The sequence below is a fragment of the Chiloscyllium plagiosum genome, unplaced genomic scaffold (assembly GCF_037043375.1).
Source record: "Chiloscyllium plagiosum isolate Xiang-an unplaced genomic scaffold, Cpla_swu_hap1 HiC_scaffold_6, whole genome shotgun sequence".
Lineage (NCBI taxonomy): Eukaryota > Metazoa > Chordata > Chondrichthyes > Orectolobiformes > Hemiscylliidae > Chiloscyllium > Chiloscyllium plagiosum.
Genome location: NW_028270144.1, coordinates 71,884,996 through 71,911,459, shown reverse-complemented (window position 1 = coordinate 71,911,459; position 26,464 = coordinate 71,884,996). Strand labels below are relative to the sequence as shown.

The window sequence follows — 26,464 nt, the reverse complement described above, 5'->3', positions numbered from 1 at the left end:
AAATGTTCGAGTTTCCTAGGGTTTGTGATGTCATTTCCTGTTTTCTTCGGGGGTGGTAAATGGGATCCAAATCATCATGTTTGTTGATAGAGTTCCAGAGTTGCTTCTAAGAATCCTGGATACATGAACGTCAACTAGCCACAAAACGACATGACCCACTCTCACTAGCATTCTTACAGACGGATGAGGAAGGACACCACTTTGGGACAACACATCCATCCTCGGACAAGCCAAACAGAGACTTGCACAAGAATTCCTAGAAGGAATTCACCGACCCTAGGAAACTCAAACATGTAAATAGAAAGTGGGCTACACAACCAGTTGGTACAACTGGTCTGGGCTGGTGCAGGATGCAATGCTTCACATGAGTCTCCTATCACTCTACTTCATTACTTCATGTACCATTCAGCAGTATGTAATGTGATACATACACGCACTATGGACAATCAACCCAAATGTGAAATATTTTCCACAATAATTATTTTCTTACAGTACTTTCACAGGAAGCCACTATGCACATCAATGTTAAATGTTTCTCTGAAATTTACACCCTTTTTTAAAAACTTCCTTTTTGTTCATTCAAACAAAATGTGTGTGTAATGGGTCCTTCTCTGAACTTAATCATTCTTTGTTCCCTCAAAAAGTCAAACTAAGTATCTGTTGTTATATATCTGTACAACATTTACATCAAATTGCAATCGTGTATTGGGATACTCATGTCCTGATTACTCTTATTCTAAACAATCCTCAATTTCACGATAAAATCCTTTGGTGTGGAGGTGAAATTGTTAAGAAGATACATTTTTCAGCTAAATCTTCTCATATTTCAAATTACCTGCATACTTCAAATTTTCAATTCAGCATGGTGAATTACAGGTCATAATTTATGAAGTAGATTTCTGTGCAAATAAAAAAACACTGGTAGCTTTAGGGTCTGCACTAACTCTCACAATAGATTTGAACTCTCCACCACAGAGGGATATACAGAAAAGAGAATGGGCCGATCTTCCGTCTCAGGAAGATAGGCCCAGAGTGTGAACAAACAACAGAGGAAAGGAAGGTTTGTGCATCTACCCAATAGTCAGCTCAGGGTTACTGAAATAAACTTGCAATAATATTAGTCAACAGTGTGATGCTAGAAAAGCAGGTCAGGCAGCATCTGAGGAGCAGGAGAATCAACATTTCAGGCATAAGCCCTTCATCAGGAATGAGGCTTGTGAGCCAAGGTGGTAGAGATAAATGGGTGTGTGTGTGCGCGTGCACGTGCTAGGGAGAGGGTAGCTGACAGTGCAATAGGTAGATGAAGGCATCTCTGAAGAGAACACTTCAGAGAACATCTCCGGGACACATGGGCAAAGCAACCCCACTGCTCAGTGGCTGAACACTAACTCCCCCTTCCACTCTGCCAAGGACATGCAGATGCTGGTCCTCCTCCATGGCCAAACCCTAACCATCCGACGCCTGGAGGAAGAACATCTCATCTTCAGCCTTGAGACCCTCCAAACACACTGAATTATTGTGGATTTCACCCGTTTTCTCATTTCACCACCTCCACCTTATTCCAGATCCAATCTTCCAACTTGGCACTGCCCTCATGACCTGTCCTACCTGTCCATCTTCCTTCCCATCTATCCGCTCCACCCTGACCCATTCCAATTACACCCACCTTCATCTACCTATTCCACACTCAGCCAAATTTCCCCACTGCCCCAAATACCTCGCATTTATCTCTCTACCCCCTTGACTCACAAGCCTCATTCCTGATTAAGGGCTTACGTCGATTCTCCTATTCCTCGGACGCTGCCTGACTGGCTATGCTTTTCCAGCACCACACACTCTACTCTGGTCTCCAGCATTTGCAGTCCTCACTTTCTCTTTGCAATAATATTATTCATGCAAAGTTAAAAATCCTACGATGCCAGGTCATAGTCCAACAGGTTTATTTGGAAGCACTAGCTTCCAGGTAGTTGTGGCACAACCACCTGACGAAGGAGCAGCGCTCTGAAAGCTAGTGCTTCCAAATAAACCTGTTGGACCATAACCTGGTGTTGTGTGATTTTTAACTTTGTACACCCCAGTCCTGCACCGGCATCTCCAAATCAATATCTATGCAACCCCTTAACCAGAGGACAGTGAGATTCTGGCAGAACTTATTTTGAAGTGACAGAAAATAGAATAAGTCAAAATTAGACAGAAGACTGCAACAAAGATTATAGAAGAGAAAAGAGAGAAAAAAATAGAACCTGCAAGAGAAACTTTGGTCCATATAGAGTTTCCATAAGATTTGCTCCCTATTTGTCAAAATAATTACCAATTCTAGACATGTATAAATCCAGACAGGACACCTTAAATTTTAAATAACACATTACCTTGGCTCTCCTTCTTGCTCAGGCAACTCCTCCTCCTCCTCTTCACTCCCACTGTATTCATATTCAGTTTCATCTAAATTAAATTAAACATTGCGTTTTACATGAATCATGTCAATCTTTGTTTGGGTATGAAGGAAGAAGCTCAATGTTTATTACTGGAGATGGAAAACAGGCCTCACTTTCATAACTGACGGATCATAGATTCATATAGCACAGGAGGAGATCACTTGGTCAATCTTACCTGCACAAGCTTTATGAAAGCTCAAGTTTCCCTTCACCACTGAGACAATATGAATCATTGTTGCATAATGTTATGGCATCAGGTAAATTATTTACCCAGCATGGTACTGCTAGGTATGACTACCATGTATCTCCAGAAAATGAACTGATGTGGTCTTGGTTGAAACAGGATGAGGTTTATTTTCTTCAGATGCTGATTACTCTGAAAGGTTACTTAATCCAGAAAAAGAATGTCTTTTCAACTCTGATGAACTGATCACTTCAAAAGTCAAGCAAACAATGTCTATTTTGCATTATAGAGATAAGGAGAAGTATGTTACATTGATAAAATGGTAAAATCTTATGGATGCTGATTTTGCTTACATTTCTCAGTGCATTCCTCATGCAGAAACAATTTCAAAATTCATTTGTATGAATATGGAGGTTTAAATTTTGTGTCTGTTAAATAGGAGTAATATTTTAATGTACAAAATTATTTTCTTTTGTTAACTGAAGAAGTCTACAATCAGCAATTAAATAACTGTTTCTTGTAATTGCATCAATATTGTACGCCATACCTTTTTCTCCTCTCTTCTTCCTAGTTCTATCAATATGATCTTTCAACTGGATTCGAACTTGCCGCTCATTTGGCTGGTCACGGATAAATGGATGTTTTAACAGGTGCTCAGTTGAAGGCCTTTGCATGTAATTCTTCACCAAACAGCTCTCAATAAAGCTGAAAAATTTCTTTGACCTGAAAATGGATGAAAATTTTATTTAAACCTGAATAGCTAATGATTTGGAAATTAACTTAAAATGAGATTATCCATTCAATTCTTGTTCAGTTTTGAATTTGCATACCTATCAGCAGAGTTGATTTTGCTCAGAGTTCTAAGCAAGGTTTTACTGATAACTTAAAGTGACTGTTCATATCTGCACAAGTATTTATTTTGAACACTATCTTCAAAAAACTCACATTCAGATAACATTCAAAATTTAATATATGCATTAAAATTCATTTTCAAGTATATATGCACAGCACAAACAACTTCACACAGTAAAAGGATTTCATGGCAGCTAAACAATTAATCATCCCATATCTCTGGATAGGTCAGGCTAGTACTATTGAAGCAATCTGTATGCTTTCATCATCCACGAATCGGAGACTCAGAAAATTCATTTGAATTGCTGGATTGACATCATTAACAAACAAGTTAATTGCAAATATCTATTTTAAGAAATGTTTAAGCAATATAACTGACGTATGTAATTCAAAATATCTGTTCAGTAAATTTCTAAGTACAACAAATCTCAAATACTAAAGCAGTGCAGCAAGGCTTGGTTTCAAGTCCAAGTCAGAAACCCAGACCCATCCCGGCACATCAGCTGGGTATTCCAAGAGAGAGCACAAAAATCTTAAGAATGTAGTGCTTCCACTGAAAATGGAAAGGAGCAAGAGGGTGAAAGGCTGTAAAATCCAGCAACCTCTTTAGATTGTAACAGAAAACTCACCTTTAACCATGTAGCAAAAGATTAACAGCTGTTGTGTAGCTGTAAAGAAAACTGTTTTAATTCAAGTTGCACAGGTCATAAATCAAACAAGCCATTGAGTATGAGATGCACACATTCATGAGGTCTGTACACCGGCATTTCGAAAATGCAATTTGACTAGCCATATGAAATTAACATTATTGCAGGTGCTGAAAAGTCAAAGAGCTCAATCAAGCAAATAAGTTGCTTTTATTTTAAGTATTAAAATAAATATACAAACCATTTTTTAGACTTCAGTCGTGGAGGGGGATTCCTGGGAATGAGGAAGAGTGCTCTCATTGGATGCATGTCACAAAGAGCTAAAAAGTAAAATTACAAAGAACAATTGCCTCATTCTAATACTTCAACAAATAATCATAATTAGTTAGCCAAATAAACTGGAAATCCAAAAATTATTTCATGAAATTTAAATAATTAGAGATTCATGTCAATTTCTCTGCTCACTCTTCTTTCGTATAATCTGTTATGCAAATCAAATGGATTAATAGATTTTAACCCAGAAACTATAATGAAACATCTTTTCTCAGGAATGCAAACAGTTTTTCATTTGTATTCTAAGCATCAAACAAATTATATGTTCTCTGACCACTTCCCATTACCAACTATATAAGGGAGCATTAGGAGAAAGTAATTAATGCTGGATATGAATAAGAACTAGCCAAAAGAAGGCGTATAAAATTAATTCAGATAGAGCTGTGTCCAGTTTTATATGCTTGCCAATGCATAATGCCTTCAGTCTCTAAATCTCTTAATTTGGTTTCATTCTTTTTTACCTCCAAATTAGACGATCATATTTTAACCAAATTGAAAGTTTGGCATTTAACTAAAAGTACTGTTTACTCAAGAAAACATCAAAGCATCTAATATATCAGATATTATATGGCATACTGTGGTATGACAGGAGTAGCAAAACAGCTTGCAGACATTCAATTAAGCAATCCACAATGAGGAAGGAACAAAATATATAGTTTTATCTTGAACCAGTAATCGGGATTAACTAAGATCAAGTGGTCCAAATTAGATCTTTTTTCTCTATGTTTACATTCTTCTATAAGTGAGCTCTAAATGTAATTGCTCTTTATCATATTAGTTATGTTAAGTACTGTCTTTAAATACACACTACATGTACTCTTACAAAAACAAACAACATTTTATGGATCTGTACTGAAAATAAGGGTCGATGCTGAGATGGAATCATTTCTAAGTCTTATGAAAAAGAGCATCTCTTCTACAATACCGCAATGATGATTGAGAAAAATCAATGAGAGACGCTCTTCAATCCAACTTTGTTAATGTATTTGTAAACACACTCGCCCATCAGTTCACCGGTCTTGGTTTGGTTTTTAGTTTCCACTGATGTACCAGAAAACCACTCCAAGTGTTGATCATCTCTTGATAAGTTCTTCCAGACATTTATCGTAAATACTACATTCATTAATTTTATCATATACTCCCTTGGTTTAGTGCACTGCTTTGCTTCAATGCAAACAGTTTAGATTTACCTCACCAGTGCTGATTAATATCTTAAATAAAACATTGAGCTCACGACTGAATCTTCTCCATTCAAGACGCTGGACCGCCTTTCCTGCCACCTTTCTATATAATTCAATTTGTTACAATGAATCAGCTGAATTACCAGGTCATTTCAACACCACCATAGTTTAAATGCTCTCCTTAATGACAAGATGCTCAAAACTAATTAGCACTTAACTCAAGAAGTGGCTTGTAAAATTTTACAGCAATATCCCTGATTTTTATTTACTGCTATACAATGATCACTTCAACTCTAAAGTGCTTACTGCTCACTCTCAGAAACAATTCCACTTCATTTTCAGCTACTTCATGCTACCAACTATAACTATACCATCCATTTTTTCTTTCCAGTTTTACCAACTTCTACTTTTCAAAAAAAACCTTCTCAACCAAACTTGACTTCTCAAATATTTTATCCGACTATTTTTATTACAGTCTTACTATTTTACTTTGCTTGTCTTCCTCTTCCTGCAATCCTTCCTCAGTTTGTCATCTGAACATTTATTTTGGAGTTTCTAATACAGTGTGGAAACAGGCCCTTTGGCCCAACAAGTTCACACCGACCCTCCGAACAGCAACCCACCCAGACCCATTCCCCGACATTAACCCCTTCACCTAACACTAAGGGCAATTTAGCATGACCAATTCACCTAACCGGCACATCTTTGGATTGTGGGAGGAAACCGGAACACCGGAGGAAACCCACGCAGACACGGGGAGAATGTGCAAACTCCACACAGACAGTTGCCCGAGGCGGGAATTGAACCCGGGTCTTTTTTTTTAGATTACTTACAGTGTGGAAACAGGCCCTTCGGCCTAACAAGTCCACACTGACCTGCCGAAGCGCAACCCACCCATACACCTACATTTACCCCTTACCTAACACTATGGGCAATTTAGCATAGCTAATTCACCTGACCTGCACATCTTTGGACTGTGGGAGGAAACCGAAGCACCCAGAGGAAACCCACGCAGACACGGGGAGAACGTGCAAACTCCACACAGTCAGTCGCCTGAGGTGGGAATTGAACCCAGGTCTCTGGCACTGTGAGGTAGCAGTGCCACTGTGCCGCCATTCAGAAATAATAAATCTCAATATCAATCCCTGGGGCACTCTCCTTGTAATTCCTCCTGCCTGCCATCCTAACATTAGTTTACTGAAAAGTTACTTCCCTTTCAATCACCAAATTATTAATCAAAGCAATATTTTTATCCCAGTTTTTCATATGGGTCACATTATTACCTTCCTAATAGCAAGTAAGGTTGGGTAATAATGTTGGCCTGGTCAGCTTTAGTTACATCCATAACCAAACAGAAAATGTTACTGAAAATCCAAGTTCATCATACCATATGGTTTTTACCATTTACTCTGAGATAACTTACCAAAATCTCAGGGTCTTTCTTTAGTTTTGGGGTTTACTCTCAGCTATTCCTCAAATATACTTTAAGTAACATATTATTTTACCACACTAGTTTGTGAAGTTAGATCGATGCAAATGGCCAAACTAAATTTGCTTACTCTTAAATACAGTTTGTTTCCTAGCCAATAGAGACCACTCCAGCATTCACAGTGATTTACTCATGATCTTCAGCACTTAACACATTCCATCCCTGTACTCTACTCAAACTCTGGAAAGAGATACCATCAATCCCTGTGGACTTTTCCATTGAGGCCTTTAAGCCCATTTCGCAATGTGAAGTCTGTAAAGCTGCATGTTTATTTTCATAAACGCATAGTCTTAGTGTAGGCATTCTGTTGAAAACATTAATATACTTTTCAGTTTCATTTCTTTAAACTTTTTATTTCACTTAAATATTTCCCTGCTGCTGCCATGGAAATAATTTATTGCTGCTGCTTAGCAATTCTATTTCTTTCTCCTGATCACCTTTTTGAACATGCTTGACAAGCCTCTTATGTTTTTCTCAATCTTACCCTTCTTCCCACAAGTATTGAGATTCAACTGCCACATCACCTCAGTCCGCTGCTCAACAACACATGGACTGCAGCAGTTCAAGGCGGCAGTTTACTAGCACCTTCTCAAGCCAATCAGCTAGCAACACCCTTGTCCCATTCATGAATTAAAGAGATGATCTTTCCCTACCATCAGTAAGTGTTTTAATCCTAATAACTACTAAATATATTCAAACCAACTGTGATACTCAACGGCTTCTATTTCCTATCTTTGATACAATTATTGATTATAGGATGCTGGTGCTAGAATGCAACATCCTTCCATTTTATGCACTTAATATCAACAATTGACACTTCCAGGAAAGCTGCAGAAGTCAGACCAACAGTCAAGGGTCCAGCCGCTCTCCAACCTGACAGCAGCATTCCCTGTTCCGCCTTGGCGTCACTTACAGCTGATTGAAAGTAAATCATAAGTAGCTCTGTGAGGTTTGCCAAACTCAACTTGGAACTCAACTAGAAGAGAACAATCTTACTCCATTAAGTTACCAGAAATAAATTTCGGTCTTGGATAAATTGTGACACTTTAAACACATAGTTCCCAATTTAAAGATAAGTTGTATCACTAAGTTACATTGTATCAAATTACTTACGAGGTGCTCCTTCTGCCATTTCAATAGCTGTGATTCCCAATGACCATAAGTCACTCTAAAACGAAAACATAGTAACTCATTCAGCTAATTCTGCATATTAAAAGTCTAGGTAAAGCACAAATATCAGTGAAAAAAGCAGTTTTACAATGATTTTATTTCTTTTTCTTCATTTTAACAAGACAAAATAAAAACATTTTAATAATCATTTGCAATCAACTGATGGTTCAGTTTAGCAACACTTTCAATTAGCTACAAGTAAAAACTGCAGCTAAAATCAAACATTTTGACTTTTATAATACATTTCCATACAAACAAATTTCTAAAAAGGTTCACAAATTCAAAAAAAAAAAGATTTTAAAAAATTTCCATGAAAGACCCAAGTACTGATTCTGGAAATAAAAATAGGCAACAACTTACTCGATAATCATATGTTGCATCTGGATTCTCATCACAAGCAATGACCTCTGGTGCCATCCAATAGGGTGTCCCAATAAAGGTATTTCTTCTGCCAACGGTCCTGTCCAATTGTGCACTAACACCAAAATCCACTATAATGAAAAATTCGAGACAAATAGCAACTTGCATTGTTAGAATATGGGTTGTAAACGAGTTCCACGCAAATCCATTCACAAGTCCATTTGTACACAAGTTGGACCACAACACAAGATAAAGGAAGATTGCCGTACACAGTAAGAAACAATGTTCGCATGCCAGATCTTTAAAATGACACCCTTCCATGGGATAGCATGCAGACATATGAGCGCTCATAAGTCAGTTGTCCGTAAATTAGGGACCCTCTGCATGATGTGTTCATAAGCCTTACATTCACAGAAAAGCAGAGTGCTGAATTTCAGAATTTCCTAATCTAACTATAATAAAAGATCAGTGGATACAAATTGTAAATTAAATTGCTTCTCTGGATTGCCAACATTATAAAAGACTATAAGATGTAAGAGTAGAAGTAGGCCAATTCAGCCCATTGAGTCCGCTCCACCATTCAGTAAAATCATTGCTGATCTGTTAACCCACTTTCCTGCTTTTTCCCTATAACTCTCAATTCCCATACAGATTAAAAATCTGTGTCTATCGGGTCTCCCTGCTATAGGAAAAATGTGGTGAAACTTGAAAGGGCTCAGAAAAGATTTACAAGGATGCTGCCAGGTTTGGAGGGCTTGAGCTAAAGGGAGAGGCTGGATAGGCTGGGGCTATTTTCCCTGGAGCGTCAGAGGAGGGAGGGGGACCTTATAGAGGTTTATAAAATCATGACGGGCATGGATAGGATGAAGAGCCAGGGTTCTTTCCCCCCCCAAGGCTGGGAGTCTAAAATTAGAGGCCACAGGTTTAAGGTGAGAGGAGTAAGATTGAAAAGGGACCGAAGGAGCAGCTTTTTCACGCAGTGGATGGTGCGCATATGGAATGAGCTGCCAGAGGAAATGGTGGACGTTGATACAATTACAACATTTAAAAGGGATCTGGATGGTATGTGAATAGGAAGGGTTAAGAGGCATATGAGCTAAATGCTGACAAATGGGACTAGGCTAATTTAGGAGAGCTGGTCAGCATGGACGAGGACCAAAGGGTCTCATTCAATTCAATGGTCTAGAGTACATATCTACAGAATCAGTTAACAGAATTATGAAAGTGCCACCCTGTTAGTACACTCCATTACAAAGAATTTAAAAATCTTCAAAGTGTGTGGCACATGATAGGGGGTGAAATAAACAGTATAGATTTTCAATTAGAGAGGTGAACACAATTATATGATTAGATAATACGATCATGTGCATTAGTTTGAATACAACTGGGTAATATAGTCATGTGTACTAACTTGGAATATGAATTGAGAGAGATAGGAAGTAAATTTGAAATCTTTTGATTGGAAATTATCTGTAAGAATAGTCAATTGGAAGCCTGTTATCTGTAAAAATGGTGTAAAACTTTTGTTCTTGTAATAAAGATTCGAACTATACAATATTTTCAACAAGTGTATAGATCCTATCCATGCATGAATGTGCCTTTAAACAAAGGAACCAGAGTCTCCTCTGGAGTAAGAGGAAATAAAGGGATAACTCACCCTTTCACATGGAGCACCATAAACTTACAAGTAGATCTCTTCAATTCTAGAACTAGCAGCATTATGGGTTATGAAACTAGGGTCAAGTATGGGATTAGGACTGCTAATCTATTCATTTACTGGTTTTGCATCAAAGTCCTTTGACAACTATAAACTCAGTTCTAATGTAATGTCTCTATCCTCATATTAATAAATCACTCCCCTGACGAGATACAGACCCAACCGTGTGTGCAACTCTGCAAAATAAAAGCAAAATACTGCAAATAATGAATATACTCAAGTCGGGCAGCATCTATGAGGAGGGGAAAAGGGATTTAGGATGCTGCTGCCTGGAGGTCCGAATGCCTTCACATTATTTACCTGCCCCTATTGCAATTTTACCAGTGGCAGGAATGGTGTTTGGGTCAGTGGGCTGACTGAGGCCCCATTTTGTCAATTTAAGAAGTTCATCCTAATGTCAGGATTAAATCCATACTAGTAGATTTCTCTGCCTGCTGTGATGGAAGGTTTGGTACAGGGATTTCTCCATGGCACCTCCTCTCTGCCCCACAGGTTTCCATCCCCAACCTCCCCAAATAAATTCCTGATGTGAAATATTCATGGCCTCACTCTCCACAAATTATGGTTGAGCTTGTTCAACATTTTCTGTTCATATTATGCTATTCTGGAAATCATTTTTACAGAGTTATGCTATAGATTGAGCACAAGGCAGATTCAGCACATATAGCATATACAGTTTATCTCGGGTGTACACTCCATTCGTTGCAAAGCATTACACAGATACATATCAATCTCCTTAAAAACTCATTGAACTGCTAGCAAGAAGGGTTGTAGTGGCAAATTGATAGAGTCCCTACCCCTGGGCCAGAACGACTGGTTCAAGTCCCACCTGTCCCAGAGGTGTGTCGTAACATATCTGAGCAGATAGGTTAAAATAATTTTTGTAATTGCAAGCAGTGAAGAAGTTGCTTATTAATTTTTAGTGTTCATTTAACCTATCCATATGCAACTCCACAAACTTAACCATTCTGCTAATTAATTTCAGAAACTGCATTAGATGTCAACATGAGTTACTCTAACATTAATGCTTCAAGTTACTACTGTTTGTTACATACCCAGCTTCACTTCAGCATTTTCTGTTAGCAATACGTTCTGTCCTTTGATATCACGATGAATGACATGGTGGATGTGAAGATGTGAAAGTCCCTAAACAGAAAAGGAAAAACAAATACCAATAACCTGCAACAAACTTTGTTTTAACCAGTACCTAATGAATCGGCACTCTTGATAAACTGGCAAAAATAATATTCCTTAAATATCAGAAGTTTACTGTGTTATTATGATCTCTGCGATGTCAGAGTTGTGTCAGGCGAAGCAAACAACCTTCATGAAATGTTGCAGTCTATACAGTGTAGGTATAGGTGCAAGTGTACAACTTTAATCTCCAAAGTAGGGAGCTTATAGTTTTAATCCAGTGACAGTACAGGAATACTAAACGTAACCAACTCAGGGTGGCATGTGGTTTAATGAAAATTTGCAGGTGGCATTCCCATTCCCTAGATAGGGGAAATCACAAATTTGGAAGGAGTCATAGAGAGTTGCTAAAAACTGCTGTCACCACCCAACAGTGAAGAAAGGAGTGAAAACTGAAGGTGGCGGATAGATGCCAATCAAGCAAGAAGCTTTATCCTCAATGATGTCAAGTTTCTAGAGTAGTGCTGCAGCTGCATTCGTCCTGGCAATGGATTGTATTCTACCACACTCCTTTCTTGAGCCTTGCAGGCGTCAGGTCGGCTTTGAAAAGTCAGCAGGCGGAGTTACTTGCTGCAGAATTCTCAGCCTCTGGAACTCCGTGCTACTGGATTATTAATTAATCTAAAAACAATTAACTGGGAGATAACATGATAAAAAAAAGACACGAGGTAACGAACGGATAAAGAGTTCAGAACGGTCCAACTTGGTAGAATCTAGCAACAGCATTGTATAACATCCATAGAACTGATCATGCAAGTTAATAGAGTAGACTTCTGTCAGTGTAACTGTACACCTATGGCTGGAAATGCTGCAATGGGAAAAGGACAGCTTTCGCATTAAGCTAAAATATCACACAAGACTTTCCAGTTGAATAAAGCTTATTGTGTCTTCCACAAAAGGCGTAATAATATATTACTGTACAGACAACAGCCAAAAAAAGAAAGCAATCAGATCTTATGCGATGCTTGGAATACTTCTGCATTTTAAACATTTTTCAAGTCTGAAGGGCACTACAAATGCCAGTTGGTCAAAGTGAGAAAGTTCCTGTAAAGAAAAAGTGACCATTTGCAACATAATTTTTCTAGCTGTAGGAACAGGCTAGAGAAATTAGGTTGTTTTCTCTGGAGCAGCGGAGGCTGAGGGGAGACTTGAAAGAAGTCTATACATTTATAAGATGCACAGACAGGGTTGACTGTCAACTTCCCCCAAAGTTGAAATGTCTAAAACTAGGGGGCATGCATTTAAAAATGAGAGGGGGAAAAGTTCAAAAGATATGTGAGGCGCAAGTTTTTTTAAACAGTGTGTGGTCAGAGTGTGGAACACATTGCCATGCGTGGTGATGGAGGCAAACATGATAGGGACTTTTAAGAGACTCTTAGATAAGCACATGAATATGCAAGGAATGGAGAGATATGGACCAAGGGCAGGCTGAAGGGATTAGTTTAAGTTGACGTCGTGTTTGGCATAACATCATGGGCTGAAGGGCCCATTCCCGTGCTGTATATTCCACAATCTTGCCAGATTTACCAATTTGAAAGATATGAACAACCAAATTAAAATGTTGAATAAGACAGTGAACATTTAATGCATTTTAACAATACGGTACACACAATTTAGTTCAAGATTTAATTCAAGAACTCCATTATCAGTAAAATATTCTGTACCAACAGACTGTAACAGAAACTAGAAGATGAACAATCTAATCTGTAATTAATTCTCCACTTTCTTCAAATTCAACACATTTTCCTCAAAGGTTTGAATAGGGTCCAAAATACTAAAACAGACTCTGTAATGGTTACTGCAGATGCTGAAAATCTGAAATAACAATAAAAACTGCTAGAAATACTAAATCAAGTCAGGCAATATCAGTAGAGCGAGGAACAGAGTTAATGTTTTAGGCCAACATTCTAATGAAACATCAAATTAGACTCTATTTCTGTCTCCATAGATGCTGCATGACCTACTGAGTATTTCCAGCACTTAATCTCTAAATGATCTGTTGAAGTTAAATCTAATTAATTTAAGCCACAGCAGTTTATTCCTTCACTTCTGCTCTCCCTCTTTTGCCTTTAACGTCTACTGCCTTATAATTTTGCACGAAACCATACTCACCCGAAGTATCTCTCTGCAGATGTACGCAATCCAGTCTTCCTTTAGTGAATTTCCTTTTGTGTTTTTCACCAAGTCTGTAATGGATCCTGCACCACAGAACTCCATGACAAGCTATTAAAAAGGTTAAGAAGAAATAAGTTACTTAAATATGGAAATTAAGAATTTTTGTTAGAGATGGTTACTGCCAGATACTTGTGTGACACAAATATTACTTTCCATGTAACAGTCCAAGTCTGAATATTGTCCAGGGCTTTCAACCTATGAACATGATTGCTTCAGTACCGTGAAGTACTAGAATGGGAGTAAACATTGCAGTCATCAATAAACATCCTCGCTTACGGCATTATAATGTGAAGGTCATTTATGACATAGCTGAAGGTGTTAAAGCTGAGGACAATACCTAAGAAATTCCTGTCACAATGCAGAGGGCTAAGATGATTAATCTTTAATAACCACAGTCATTTTTCTCTGTAATAGGGTTAAGACTCTAACCAGTCAGAAAATCCCCTCCCACTCTGATTCTCATTGACTTAAGTTTTGTTAGACCACTTCGAGGTCACTCATCAATTGCTTCAATTACATCAAAAGCAGTCAACTCCCACCTCACCTTCAAGTTCGCGCATGCCCATGATTGAACCGAGGCCAAAATTAGGTCTGAAGTTGATCTCAATGGAACCCAAACTGAGTATGAGATGAACAGGTTACTGCTGAGTAAATATCACATTGTTTTATGATTGAGAGCAAACTGATGGGGCAGCAACTAGCTGAATTGGGTTCGCTCTGTTTTATGGATAGACAATATCTGGGCAATTTCTAACATTATCAGGTAGATACCAAAGAAAGCTTGACGAGGCACATTGCTAGTTCTGGAGAGTGGGTCAAGGCATTGTCAAGATTCATATCTTTATTTCATTCAGTGCATTCAGCCATATCTCAAAATCATGTGAAGTGAATCAAAATGGCTGAAGATTCGAAATTATGGTGCTTGAGACTTCAGGGCTCCTTTAAAATAAATATTCGTAGTACTTACTGTGATGCATGGGATTACATTTAACTGCTGTTACAGCTGTAACTAGCTTTCCAAATGTCAGGCAAATGAAAACTAAAGGAAAGGTCACAAGAATCACCAGGATCATTATTAGCAATGCTCCACTGAACTGACATTAATAGTTTATTTGGTCACATGCATCCTATTATCAAATTATTGTTTGGGAAATCAAGTTTTTGTTCTCATTAAAATATAATAAAATAATGCTCAGGCCAGTAAATGACACTGGTTATCCTGGCATCTGGCGTAGCTGCCAGTGATCTTTGGTTACAAGAGTTCAGACAGATAATTGACACAGCACAGTTTGCCTCCAGAAATAAATTAACAGGGGTAAGTGGGAAGTGAGCTATTGAGGGACAGTCCAGGTGAATGAGCTTTTTTTTGAGGAAGTCGACCTGGAATTCGAGGGAAGTACAAAGACTGTGAGCATCAAAGACTTTGAATATCAGAGATGAAGTTCTGACCACTCCAAACCAAAGGGCTCCGCTATTTCTGTTTCTCTTGTCTATAGGATGCCCTTGGGATCTGTAAAGCTTTTCCTGTCCTTTGTCTAAATAAACAATGCATCACATTTAAGCTGAATAAACAATCTGAAAATGGCTTACAAAATATGAACTGCTTCCATGAAGTAAAGACAATTAATTCACTGTAGTCCCAGAGTGACACATACTACTCCCTCATTGGCAACTGGGAGTCAGTGGTGGTTTAACCTGATGGTCACCATGTCTCAAGCAAGGGCAGAGGCTGAAAAGGATCACGCTGACCTCAGCTAATGCAGGACTTGAACCTATTGACATTATTCTGCATTGCAAACCAGCTATTCAGCCAACTGACCCAAACCTCTATTAAGTAACTGTGATTATGAACATCCAAAATCAAACAGACGCTTGCAGTATTGGATTATCCACTCAGTGTTTCTAGCCAAAGACAGCTCATTTGCACTGATGTACTGTGCTCCACCATCTTTAAGAGTAGGAATGTTTGTGAAGTCTCTTCCTTTAGTTATTCTCCATTCAGACATGGACGTGGAAGGACTGCAAAACTCTGGACTTGATCCACAGATTGACAGATGACTTTGGTCTGTCGATTGAATCATAGAATCCCGACAGTGTGGAAGCAGGCCATTTGTCCCACCAAATCCACACTGACCCTTCCGAAGAGCATCCCACCCAGATCCATGCCACTAATCTATCCCTGTAGCTCTGCATTTCACACGACTCCACCAAGCCTGTACACCCCTGGACACTACAAGTAATTTAGTACGGCCAACTCTCCTGACCTGAACATCTTTGGACTGTGGGAGGAAACCAGATCACCCAGAGGAAACCCATGCAGACACAGCGAGGATCTGCCAACTCCACACAGCTGCCCAAAGGTGGAAGTGAACCTGTGTCCCTGGCACTGTGAAGCGACTGTGTTAACCACTAAGCTATGGTGCCATCCTCCTGATAGCAGGCTGATTCAATTGTATAGTGTGCGCATAGTCCTCCCCTGTAACTCTGTTAGGTTGACACCTTTCTTTTAAAGTATCCCTGGTGCTGCACCTTGCATATTCTCCTACATTGAAGTACAGTTGGGCCTCTGGTTTGATGCTAATATTAGAATGAGAAATGAGGGGATTAGGTTAAAGATTACAAATCTACTGCTGCTAATTAATGGCTCACATGGTCTAATGGATATGTAGCTTTGAACTGCAAAATTAATTAAAATATATCCCATTGAGGGCAATGGTAGTGCCATACAACATGGAAGATAACTTCAATGTTAAGACAGGCATTTCCCTTTCACAAGGACTGTGAACTGAATAATTCTACTAAGACTGTTACAACCAGATGCATCTGCTACAAGTAGACTGATGAGGAGAGGTTCAAGTAGGTTTCTCCCTCTTCTTGTTTTTTTTACTCCCTGGCACAGATCCAATTTGACTGTCATTCAAATTTGGACAGTTCAGCCAATAACAGTGCTGAATTACTCATCCAAAGTATATTTTGTACACCTTCCAAGTGGTATTTAAGATAGAGGAATACTAATTCAAAAATCAGCTTTCCTAATTAGGTTTGACCTGAAGTGATGAGAATTCATGAGGTCCAAATCAATGACTGGAAGGTCATATCTCTGAATACCACCTCACAACTACTGCTGGTAAGTCATTACAGAATAAAATGATAGAACCCCTACAGCATGAAAGCAGCCATATGGCTCGAGTCCATCCAGACCCACCCCAACTGAGCCACCATACAACCACTTGGTTAAGACAGATCCATGTCTGGTTATGGGGTAGTCTGTGATATTGCCTGCAAAGTGCAATTCATTAAGTGTGACTTTATCAGGGTAGAATCTGTTTACCTGACTGGTTAGTCTGGAACAAGGTTCATAGTCTCAGGGTTTTAAAAAGGGACCAAACACACTGACTTAAATTGACTCTTTCTTAAAACCTTCAATTGAAGAAAGTCCTAGATACAAAACTGGACAGTGTGTTGTCCCATTTCCCTATCCCCATATCAATCAAAGCAAAAAACACAGACACATCCTTCATCCTTATTCTGGGCCCTGAAGAGAGAGAGAGAGAAAGATCACCCATGTGCACAGACACAGGAGCTCTCTGTCTTCTCTTCAACAGCAGTTTCTTAATGAAATATATAGTCACTTGCAGGGAGGAACCAGATAAGGCAACATGCATATTGATTGGGCGACCGTTATAATCAATGAGCCTCAATAGTAGAGATTAAGTCATCTGGCGTTATACAATGAATAACTGGCTTCACATAATGAATGCTTTTCACCTTATTAACTGACTTTACATACTGAATGCTTCTTCATCTTGTTAAATGGCTTTATATAATGAATGCTTTTTCACCTTGTTAACCCACTACCTTTGCCTCCAGTACCTCATTGTTTACTGCAAGTTCGTATCTGATCTGAGTCATGCTGGGTTGATCCTTTGTTTCACAACTCAAAACTTAACTCTGTCCCTACCAGCTCACACCTTATACACTTTCTCAAAAGGAATTCAAAGATCAATAGTCCATATTTTACACAATTATGTTGTTACAATGAGTATATCTAAAACTGAAAAATATTCTCAGAATAGGAGGAAAAAAGCGCATATGCAGACCAGCTAGGGAATGCAGAGTTAAGGTTTAATAACAATCATAATGTTATTATACTTTATAAAAGACTCCATTTCAATTTCTTACATTCTTAAATGCTAATGAAATCCTGTTTTAAATTTTAAACCAAAAAAATGCCATTGAAAACAGATACTTAAAAGAAAACAGCTTAATTATCTTTTAATCAGAATTTTGAATGTGTCATGAAAAACTGATCTGTTCTCTTAGTGCAGCATATGGCAAAACATATGTGGCAAGGTTTCCAATGAATGCAGAAAAGATTGTTTTGCATAAGGAATCTGTCCACATTATTTCTCAACTTAGATGCTGCAACAGATTCAACTTTACTGTTTTCAAGTTGTCAATACACTGCAATTTAGGCAAATGGTTAAAAAAAAACTTCTCTCGATTGTATTTCTTTCAAATGTGTGTTTATTTTACCTCGTTGGTAGCAACAGGGTTAGATGCCTTTGAACCAGAAGTTGCATGTCAAGCCCGATTCCAGGCTGTGACTGCATTCTAGAAGGTCAATATTATTCTCTAGTTCTTGGGATAGAGCTACATTTTCTTTGGATAAAATATTAAACCAACGACCCATTTTTCTGATGCAATACAAAAAGTTTCCATGGCATGACTAGGGAGATGAAGGAGGACCAGGGAAAGCAAGTTTGTTTTGCAATTCAAATGCAAAAAAAATTTTAAAAGTGATTTAATAATTTGCTCCACTTCAATTATGCAGGGCTCAATGAAAGTGAGTGCTTAAATGCTTGAAATGAATTTTGCACTGGAATGTTCTTCATTTTTCTGGCTATAAAATGACACCTTTTCCTTCCTTTAAAGAGTCTAATTAACAATATTGAAAAATGTTTTCAATATTGATACTGAAGTGAAATAAAGTGCATGAGCATTCTTTTGGTGATGATAATGTTTTTCATAGCCTTTTTGAATATATAAAATGGCTAAAAATGCAAACGTTTAACAAAGTCAACTGACAAAATAATACAACCCAAAAATACAAGTAAACTAAGTTCAACAGGAAAACCTTGCACATCAAATCTGTCATTAGAATTATTAATCTAAATCTTTAGAAACATATTAAGATGCTGCTGCCCATATTTGCTTCAAAATGTAGCACCACTTGAAAGTTTAATTAAAAGGTTCCTATAAATAGGGGTACAAAATCAACAGAGTTTGGAAGACAAATGGTTTTAAAAACTTAAAGTTACAATTTTCCAAAAAACAGTAATTTGAGAAATGGCAGATAGCGAGGTGTCATTCAAAGTCCAATAAAAAGCAAAAGGCACAAGATGCAGATAACATAACCAAAAACTGGTAGCCTTTTTGATAATTTATTTAACAGTTGACAATCATTTCACAAGATGGTTGCAAATAAATTCTATATATTCCATCTATTCACATGGTCCAAAATAAAATGTCCTATGGCATACAGCTACAGAGAACAAAATCAGATTTGGAAAGTACCACCCATATGAATGGGACAAGGCGAGAAACAATTTTACGGTCATGCTGCTATAAAGACTTTTAAAAACAGTTCAGCAGTTATTATGTATAACACTATAAATTTTCACTGCAGCATTACATTCATAAAACCTGAGCACGATTTTCATTGCTTAGGGTGAAAGAAACATGGAATTTAGCTTACTTTCATTACAAGATGCATTACAAAAATAGTCCAAAGTTAAAAATCACACAACACCAGGTTATAGTCCAACAGGTTTAATTGGAAGCACACTAGCTTTCGGAGCAACGCTCCTTCATCAGGTGATTGTGGAGGGCTCGATCGTAACACAGAATTTATAGCAAAAATTTGCAGTGTGATGTAATTGAAATTATACACCTCCACAATCACCCGATGAAGGAGCATCGCTCCGAAAGCTAGTGTGCTTCCAATTAAACCTGTTGGACTATAACCTGGTGTTGTGTGATTTTTAACTTTGTACACCCCAGTCCAACACCAGCATCTCCGAATCAAAAATAGTCCAGGTTGTGATGTGATAAAGCATAATAACAGGAATCACCCTCAATTATCCTTTGGTATTTGGTCGAAGTGTGCATTCCTCAGCAAATTGTATCAGGATGATACCATTAAGTAAGTCAGTAAGTCACAACAATGCGAAGTTAATCTTAGCCTCACGAGCACGTATAACACACAATGTTCACAAGCTCAGAATTATAAAATACCTACGATATGGCAAGAGGCCATTCAGCCCATTGCATCTGCACCGATCCTATGAAGAGCATCCCACCCAGCCTGAATCCTCTACTCTATCATTGTAACTCCGTATTTATCATGGTTAATCCATCTAGCCTGCACATCCTTGGATACTAAGGACAATTTAGCATGGCCAAACCACTTAAACGACACATCTTTGAACTGTAGACAGATACCACAGCACCTTGTTGAAAACCATACAGACACAGGGAGACTATGCAAACTCCACACAGGCACTCACCCAAAGCTGGAATTGAACTGGGTCCCAGCGCTGTGAGCCAGCAGTGCTAACCACTAAGTCACTGTGCCACCCCCAAGTTGTTAATAGGTCCACAACTGATAAACAATACAATTTCACACTTGGTCAAGCAAAGTTAAAAATCACACAACACCAGGTTATCGTCCAACAGGTTTATTTGCAAGCACTAGCTTTTGAAGCACTGCTCGTTCATCAGGTGGTTGTGGAGTATAAGATCACCGGATCAACCACATGAAGAAGCAGCAGTACTCTGAAAGCTAGTGCTTCCAAATAAACCTGTTGGACTATAGCCTGGTGTTGTGTGATTTTTAACTTTGTACACCCCAGTCCAACACTGGCATCTCCAAATCTTGGTCAAGCAAGTTATTCAAATAATGTACAAGACCAATAAAACAATTTTTGAAAGAATCTGCCCTGATGAGGAAACTCAAACTAGCATAATAAAAAGGTGCTAGCAGTGAAATGCAGGTCTTTAATTACAGACCACAAACTGTGATACAAAGCAACAGCACATGCGCACTGAAAATGGTTCACAGATGGGCACATCCTCTGCACAGTGTATACAATAAGATGCTGGCCTGGGGAAATTGAGTAAGGAAATACATTTGCCGGACAGGTCCAACCTTCCACAATCAGAATGATCAAGGGAAGGGCCCCAAGTGTCCTTCGAAAGTAGCTGTGTTCATTGATTGCTGAAAGTTGCTTTTGGTCAAACACAAATGAACAGTTAGATTGTTTTTGGAGTAAATTCTGAAAATGCCTAAAATCCAGCCCTGATAGCAAGTCTTTCCTAATTAATGTACTTTCGTCTTACTTCCATATTTAGTAATGTGGTGGCATCAGCGACTAAGATTAATGTTTTAAATTGCATTCAAAGACGTTTAATTGCTTGTGCACATTGAAAGTTTGTGCATTTTTGAGTATGTGCAAATTAATGAATCATAACCAACAACCAGCTCCAGATGAGTATGAAAATTAAAACTTAGATCATGCTGTGTAGGCATATTCCTGGAATTTACCCCACAGCAATTCATAAAATGCAGAGACTCCGATTCCAGTGCGCAGCCACATCAAATCTGATTGCAACTGCTTGCAAGTTGCTTCAAACATAATTCTTTATTAAATAGTAAAATGGATTATTTTTATTGTGAATGGCAATTAAATATGTAGAGGCTTCAATGCATAAATAAGCTTCCTGCTTTTGGTAATGATCCATGCAGAACCAATAATTTCCAAAACAACCCCTGAACTTCATAATGTTCATGCTTCGTGCAAACAATGTCAATTGATAGCAATCAAAATTTCTCACGCCATCTCAAGCCCCATTTTAGAAGGTTCCCCATGATGTCCCATAGTTCCCTTCTGTTTAAGTGTGGAGTCTGCAAATATTCATAGCAGTTGTACAGATCAGATGCACAAAAGGTGGAAATTTGACAGTCAGAATTATCTGGTAATATTGGTGTAACTGAACTTCAAATTAAGATTTTAATTTAAATTTGGACTTTAAAATCTGAAAGAAACTCCAAGCATAGTTAGCAGATGTGTCTGTCAGCTGCATTTAACTGTTAATAAACTGAATTAGCTGTGTGAATAGTTGATAATTAGTCAGCAGGAAGATGAGTAAAAACTTCTAATGCGGATGTGGCTCAAAATGGAGAATAAAGTAAACAGTTTTGACTGACGCACAGTATAGTCGTAAAAGAAGTGCATTGTGAACTAAGTACAAAAGTTTGGTCTCTTTGCAATTTGGTGTTGAGTGGAGAAAAAACATTGAGCTTTTGCACCCAATACTTAGAGTGATTGTGGAAGCGTGTTGCAACTGATGTTTGAAATCTTTGTGCATTATTCCTTACAAGAAATAAGTACAAATCATTGAATCTTGCATCGCAAGCTGTGTTCTTGGATTGCAATATGTCAGTTTGCACAACTCCCCTAAATTACAGGATTTCATAGTCATAGTCACAAAACTTTAGCAGAGAAATGCCGGTAAAGTCCATGTCGGTTATAAATAACCTAACTATTATAATCCCATGTTTAACACATGGCCCATAGCCTTGTATGCCTTGGCATCGCAACTGTACATCTAAATACTTCTTAAATGTTATGAGAATTTCTGCCTCTATCCCCTACCCATGCCACCCCTCCTCCCCAACCATACAGGCAGACAATTCCTGATTCCCACCACTCTACAGTTAGATCTCCTAAAATGCCATAGTTGTGTTCCCGTGCGATGCAGTTATAGAAAATTATACAATAGAAATAATGGGACCTATGGGAAAAACAGGGTTGAGGCAAACCACCAAAAATACCAGTAAAAATCTAAACAAAAATAGTAGTTAACTAACACAAACGATAGCACAGTTTAAGTAAATTCTGACCTGTTATATGGTATTGCAGAGTACAATTCATCAGAATCTTCAACTGATTACTCTTGATTAGCATCTATACTGCCTGGCTGCACTACATTCTAGCCAGTCTTCTGACCACACCCAATGGTAACACCGCACAAGTCAGGTCCCAGAATGAAACCTGCCTTGAGCGATCAAGGGTTGAATCTTAATCTCTTTCGCTAAGTGTCAGATTTGTCAAGTTTTTTTGAGGGTTTCATATCATGATGCTTGGGGACGTCGATCATCTTATTTTACGAAACCTGCCTGATTTATTATCTACCCCACCCTTTGGTATACCTCTCACACATTCGATCACCATTATGCCATGTGCCATTTCCAAAAAAACTCAACACTTCCTGGATATCCCAGACTTGACCAACATCCGTGGTGCAGCACCATTTTTAAAAAGATATTGTGCACCCAGACAAGAGCCGTCAGTCCGGAGCTACCCTGTATGATTTCCTGACATTGGCCCTGGACATGGCAGACGTTGGAAAATTGGTGCTTCTCTTTGTGGGGACCGACCTGGAAATGCTGCTGATGGGGATGGGGTGATGCAAAGGCACGACGTCTTTTTCTCCCAGACCAAAGGACACCATTGTACTGGGACTACCCTAACCTAGACCAGGGTTACTATACAGGCGAGTGCAGTCTCAACCATCTGAAGGAATGCACATAATGTAGGAAGAACATTAGTGACCTTCACCACTATCAATGCAAGTGCCACCATTTTCTCTGATACTGTACCCATCATTTTCTGCAACATCTTCCCCACTCTCTCATTCTCACTAACATCTGACCCTTACTAACTCTGACTCTCTTCTGCACAGTCTACTCACCCGCTCAGGTCATCTCCACAGATGCACCAAACGTAACCGTGTGCCACCCACCTTTCTCTCCCTCACCCACTATGTGTACAGTTTCCTGACTCTGACCATGTCCAAGCTCGTATCTCCACTAAGCCTCCTGCACCTTTGCTTAAACCTGTGCCCCCGGTCACTGATCCTCCAGTGAGGTGAAAGGTTACTTCCTGTCTACACTCTATGCCCCTGAATTTTATACATCTCAATTAGAACCCCTCTCAATCTCCCCTGCTCCAAAGAAAACACCTCCCAGTCTGTCCAACCACTTCACAACTAAAACTCTCCAGCCCAGGCAACATCCTGGTAAATCTCCTTAGCACCTTCTCCAGTGCAATCACATCCCTCCTGGTTCCAGAAATGCATATAATACTGTAGAAGTAGTCTAACTAACACTATATACAGTTCCAGCATAATTTCCATGCTATTAAACTCTATGAGATACACATGGACAGGCGGAGACACACACACTGATAGAGACACACACACGGACGGGTGAAGAGAGAGAGAGAGAGACAGACACACACACACACACACAGGCGAAGAGAGAGACACAGACAGACACACACACACAGACAAAGAGGGAAAGACACAGACAGGTGGCGAGAGGCACACACAGACAGAAAAAGAGACACACACGGCCAGGCAGAGAGAGACACACACACACATAGACAGGCGGAGAGAGAGACACACACAGACAGGCGGAGAGAGAGAAACACAGGCAGGTGGACAGAGAGACACAGAGTGAGAGATTGAGAATTTATAGTCACAGAACAACTCTGCATACTGGAACCCAAACAAAATATTCAAATCAGGAAAGGGAACACTCCAAAATCACAGAAACCGCAAAACAGTAAAGAAAGAAATAAGAGTAAAAATAATGACATTTTTCAGGATCAGATTGACTCCCATTTGCACATTTGAAAGGAAATAAATGAGAGCACCAGCGATGCAATAACCACAATCACCTGATGTTCTCTCAACTTGAAAAGCATTCCTTTGGATTGGAAAACTGCATGCAACACTCTACAACTTGCAAAAGACCAAGGAACTCTAAGCTCGTTAGTCCAAGGTCTGTTATTGATGAAAACACTAGAATCTAAGTAAGGAAAGAGTGAAAGAACATATTGTCCAATTGTTAGGATACCCAATTCAGAAAGGCTGGTTCCTGTCTGAAAATTGCTACTTTCTTTTGAAAATGTCACAAGACAAGGTAATGACCATAGATTTTATTTCCAATAGGCATTTGATAAAATTTTCTCATAAGATTCAGTTAGTTAACATTAACGCTCACTGTATCAAAAGTAAATTACTGAACTTTAGAAAATTGGCAGAAAACAGAAAAGGAAAAATAGGCGAGTACTTTAATAAACAGAATATGACTAGTGGTGCTTTTTAATGATCTGTGTAGAGGCATCAACTAGTCACCATATTTATCAGCTTAGATGATGGAATGGAAACACTATGATCCAATTTTCCAATGACTCAAAGGGAAGCAGCACCAAATGCAAAGTGGACAATACAATGCATAAAATTCGAGTATTCACAGATTTATTGAATGGGAAAAGTGGTGGCAAATGGATCCAGGTGTAGGCAAATGTCAGGTCACTCACTTCCATCTCAGGCAAAAAATGCTCGAAAAAGTACCTTCCAAATGGTGAAAATCTAAAAAAAAATGATGAGGCTAGAAGATCCATCCATGTACATCATTAAAATTTCATGAACCGACACACTAAAAATATCAATGAGACTGTTGGAAAACTTGCTTTACATCTAAAGAACTAGAAAATAAGATGGCAGAACTTGAGTTAATAGCAGAAGTAGGCTAAAACCACTCCACCATTTAATTTCATCATGATTGACCAGAGTGTAACCTCAAATCCACATTCGACGAATTGTCTTATTATGAACCGCCAATCCACCTCTGCCTTAAAAGAATCTTCCTCAAAAAGGTAGCGGTAACAATGAGTTCCAAAGATACGTGACCCACAAAAATTTCTTAAATGGATAACTCTGGATTCTTAAATGGGCCTGGTTTCTAGATTCTGTCACAAGAGGAAGTATCCTTTCCACATTCACCCTGTCAAGACCTCCCAGAATCATCTGTTTCAAATAAATCGCCTCTTAATCTTTAAAACTCCAGCTGGTATTAGTCTAACCTATCCAATCTTTCCTCAGACAAACACCACTGCCAAATATTAGTTTGGTAAATCTTCACTGAACTGTTCCAACACAATCACATCTTTCTTTAAATAAGGTAACCAATGCTGCAGACCTTATTACAGACATGATCTCACCTGTATAAATGAAGCATAACATTCCAACATTTGTCAATTCCCCTCACAATAAATTATAAGGTTTTATAATTATTTGCTGTTATGTGTCGACTGGTCTCTGAGATCATGCGTGAGGATACCCACATCATCTGCATTTCAGAGCTCCGAAATTGCTCTTAATTTAGATAACATGCTTCTCGAGTTTTGAGCAGATTTGTAGCTCTGAGGTTGAGGTTCTGGATGTAGGTTTGGTCGCTGAGCTGAAAGGTTTGTTTTTCAGACGTTTCGTCACCATACTAGGTAACATCATCAGTGAGACTCCGAATGAATTTCATCCGGAGGCTCACTGATGTTACCTAGTATGGTGCCGAAACTTTTGAAAATGAATCTTCCAGCTCAGAGAACAAACCTACATCCATAATTTGCTTCTTTTTATTCCTCCTACCAAAATGGACTTCACATTTTCCCACATGGTACTCCATTTGTCTTATCATTGATCACTCACTCAACCAATCAATATCCCTTTGTAGCCTCCTCAGATCCTCTCCACAATGAATGTTTCTCCTTACTGTATCTTTACTTCATCAGCAATATTACTTTCTGTCCTTTCATGC

The 26,464-nt window shown here is 38.7% G+C and overlaps 1 protein-coding gene across 5 annotated transcripts in view; it reads right to left on the bottom strand.

Moving 5' to 3' along the window:
* map4k4 (mitogen-activated protein kinase kinase kinase kinase 4) overlaps nucleotides 1-26,464 on the bottom strand; it is a 279,063-nt gene that overhangs the window by 77,318 nt on the left and 175,281 nt on the right. For all 5 annotated transcript variants that reach the window (XM_087988113.1, XM_043691713.2, XM_087988114.1 and 2 more), the window contains exons 5-11: nucleotides 13,675-13,785; nucleotides 11,424-11,514; nucleotides 8,652-8,782; nucleotides 8,235-8,289; nucleotides 4,360-4,438; nucleotides 3,167-3,342; nucleotides 2,370-2,442 (exon numbers count right to left, since the gene is read on the bottom strand). In XM_087988113.1, the coding sequence (XP_087844239.1) occupies nucleotides 2,370-2,442; nucleotides 3,167-3,342; nucleotides 4,360-4,438; nucleotides 8,235-8,289; nucleotides 8,652-8,782; nucleotides 11,424-11,514; nucleotides 13,675-13,785 (716 nt within the window). The remainder of the gene's footprint in view (nucleotides 1-2,369; nucleotides 2,443-3,166; nucleotides 3,343-4,359; nucleotides 4,439-8,234; nucleotides 8,290-8,651; nucleotides 8,783-11,423; nucleotides 11,515-13,674; nucleotides 13,786-26,464) is intronic.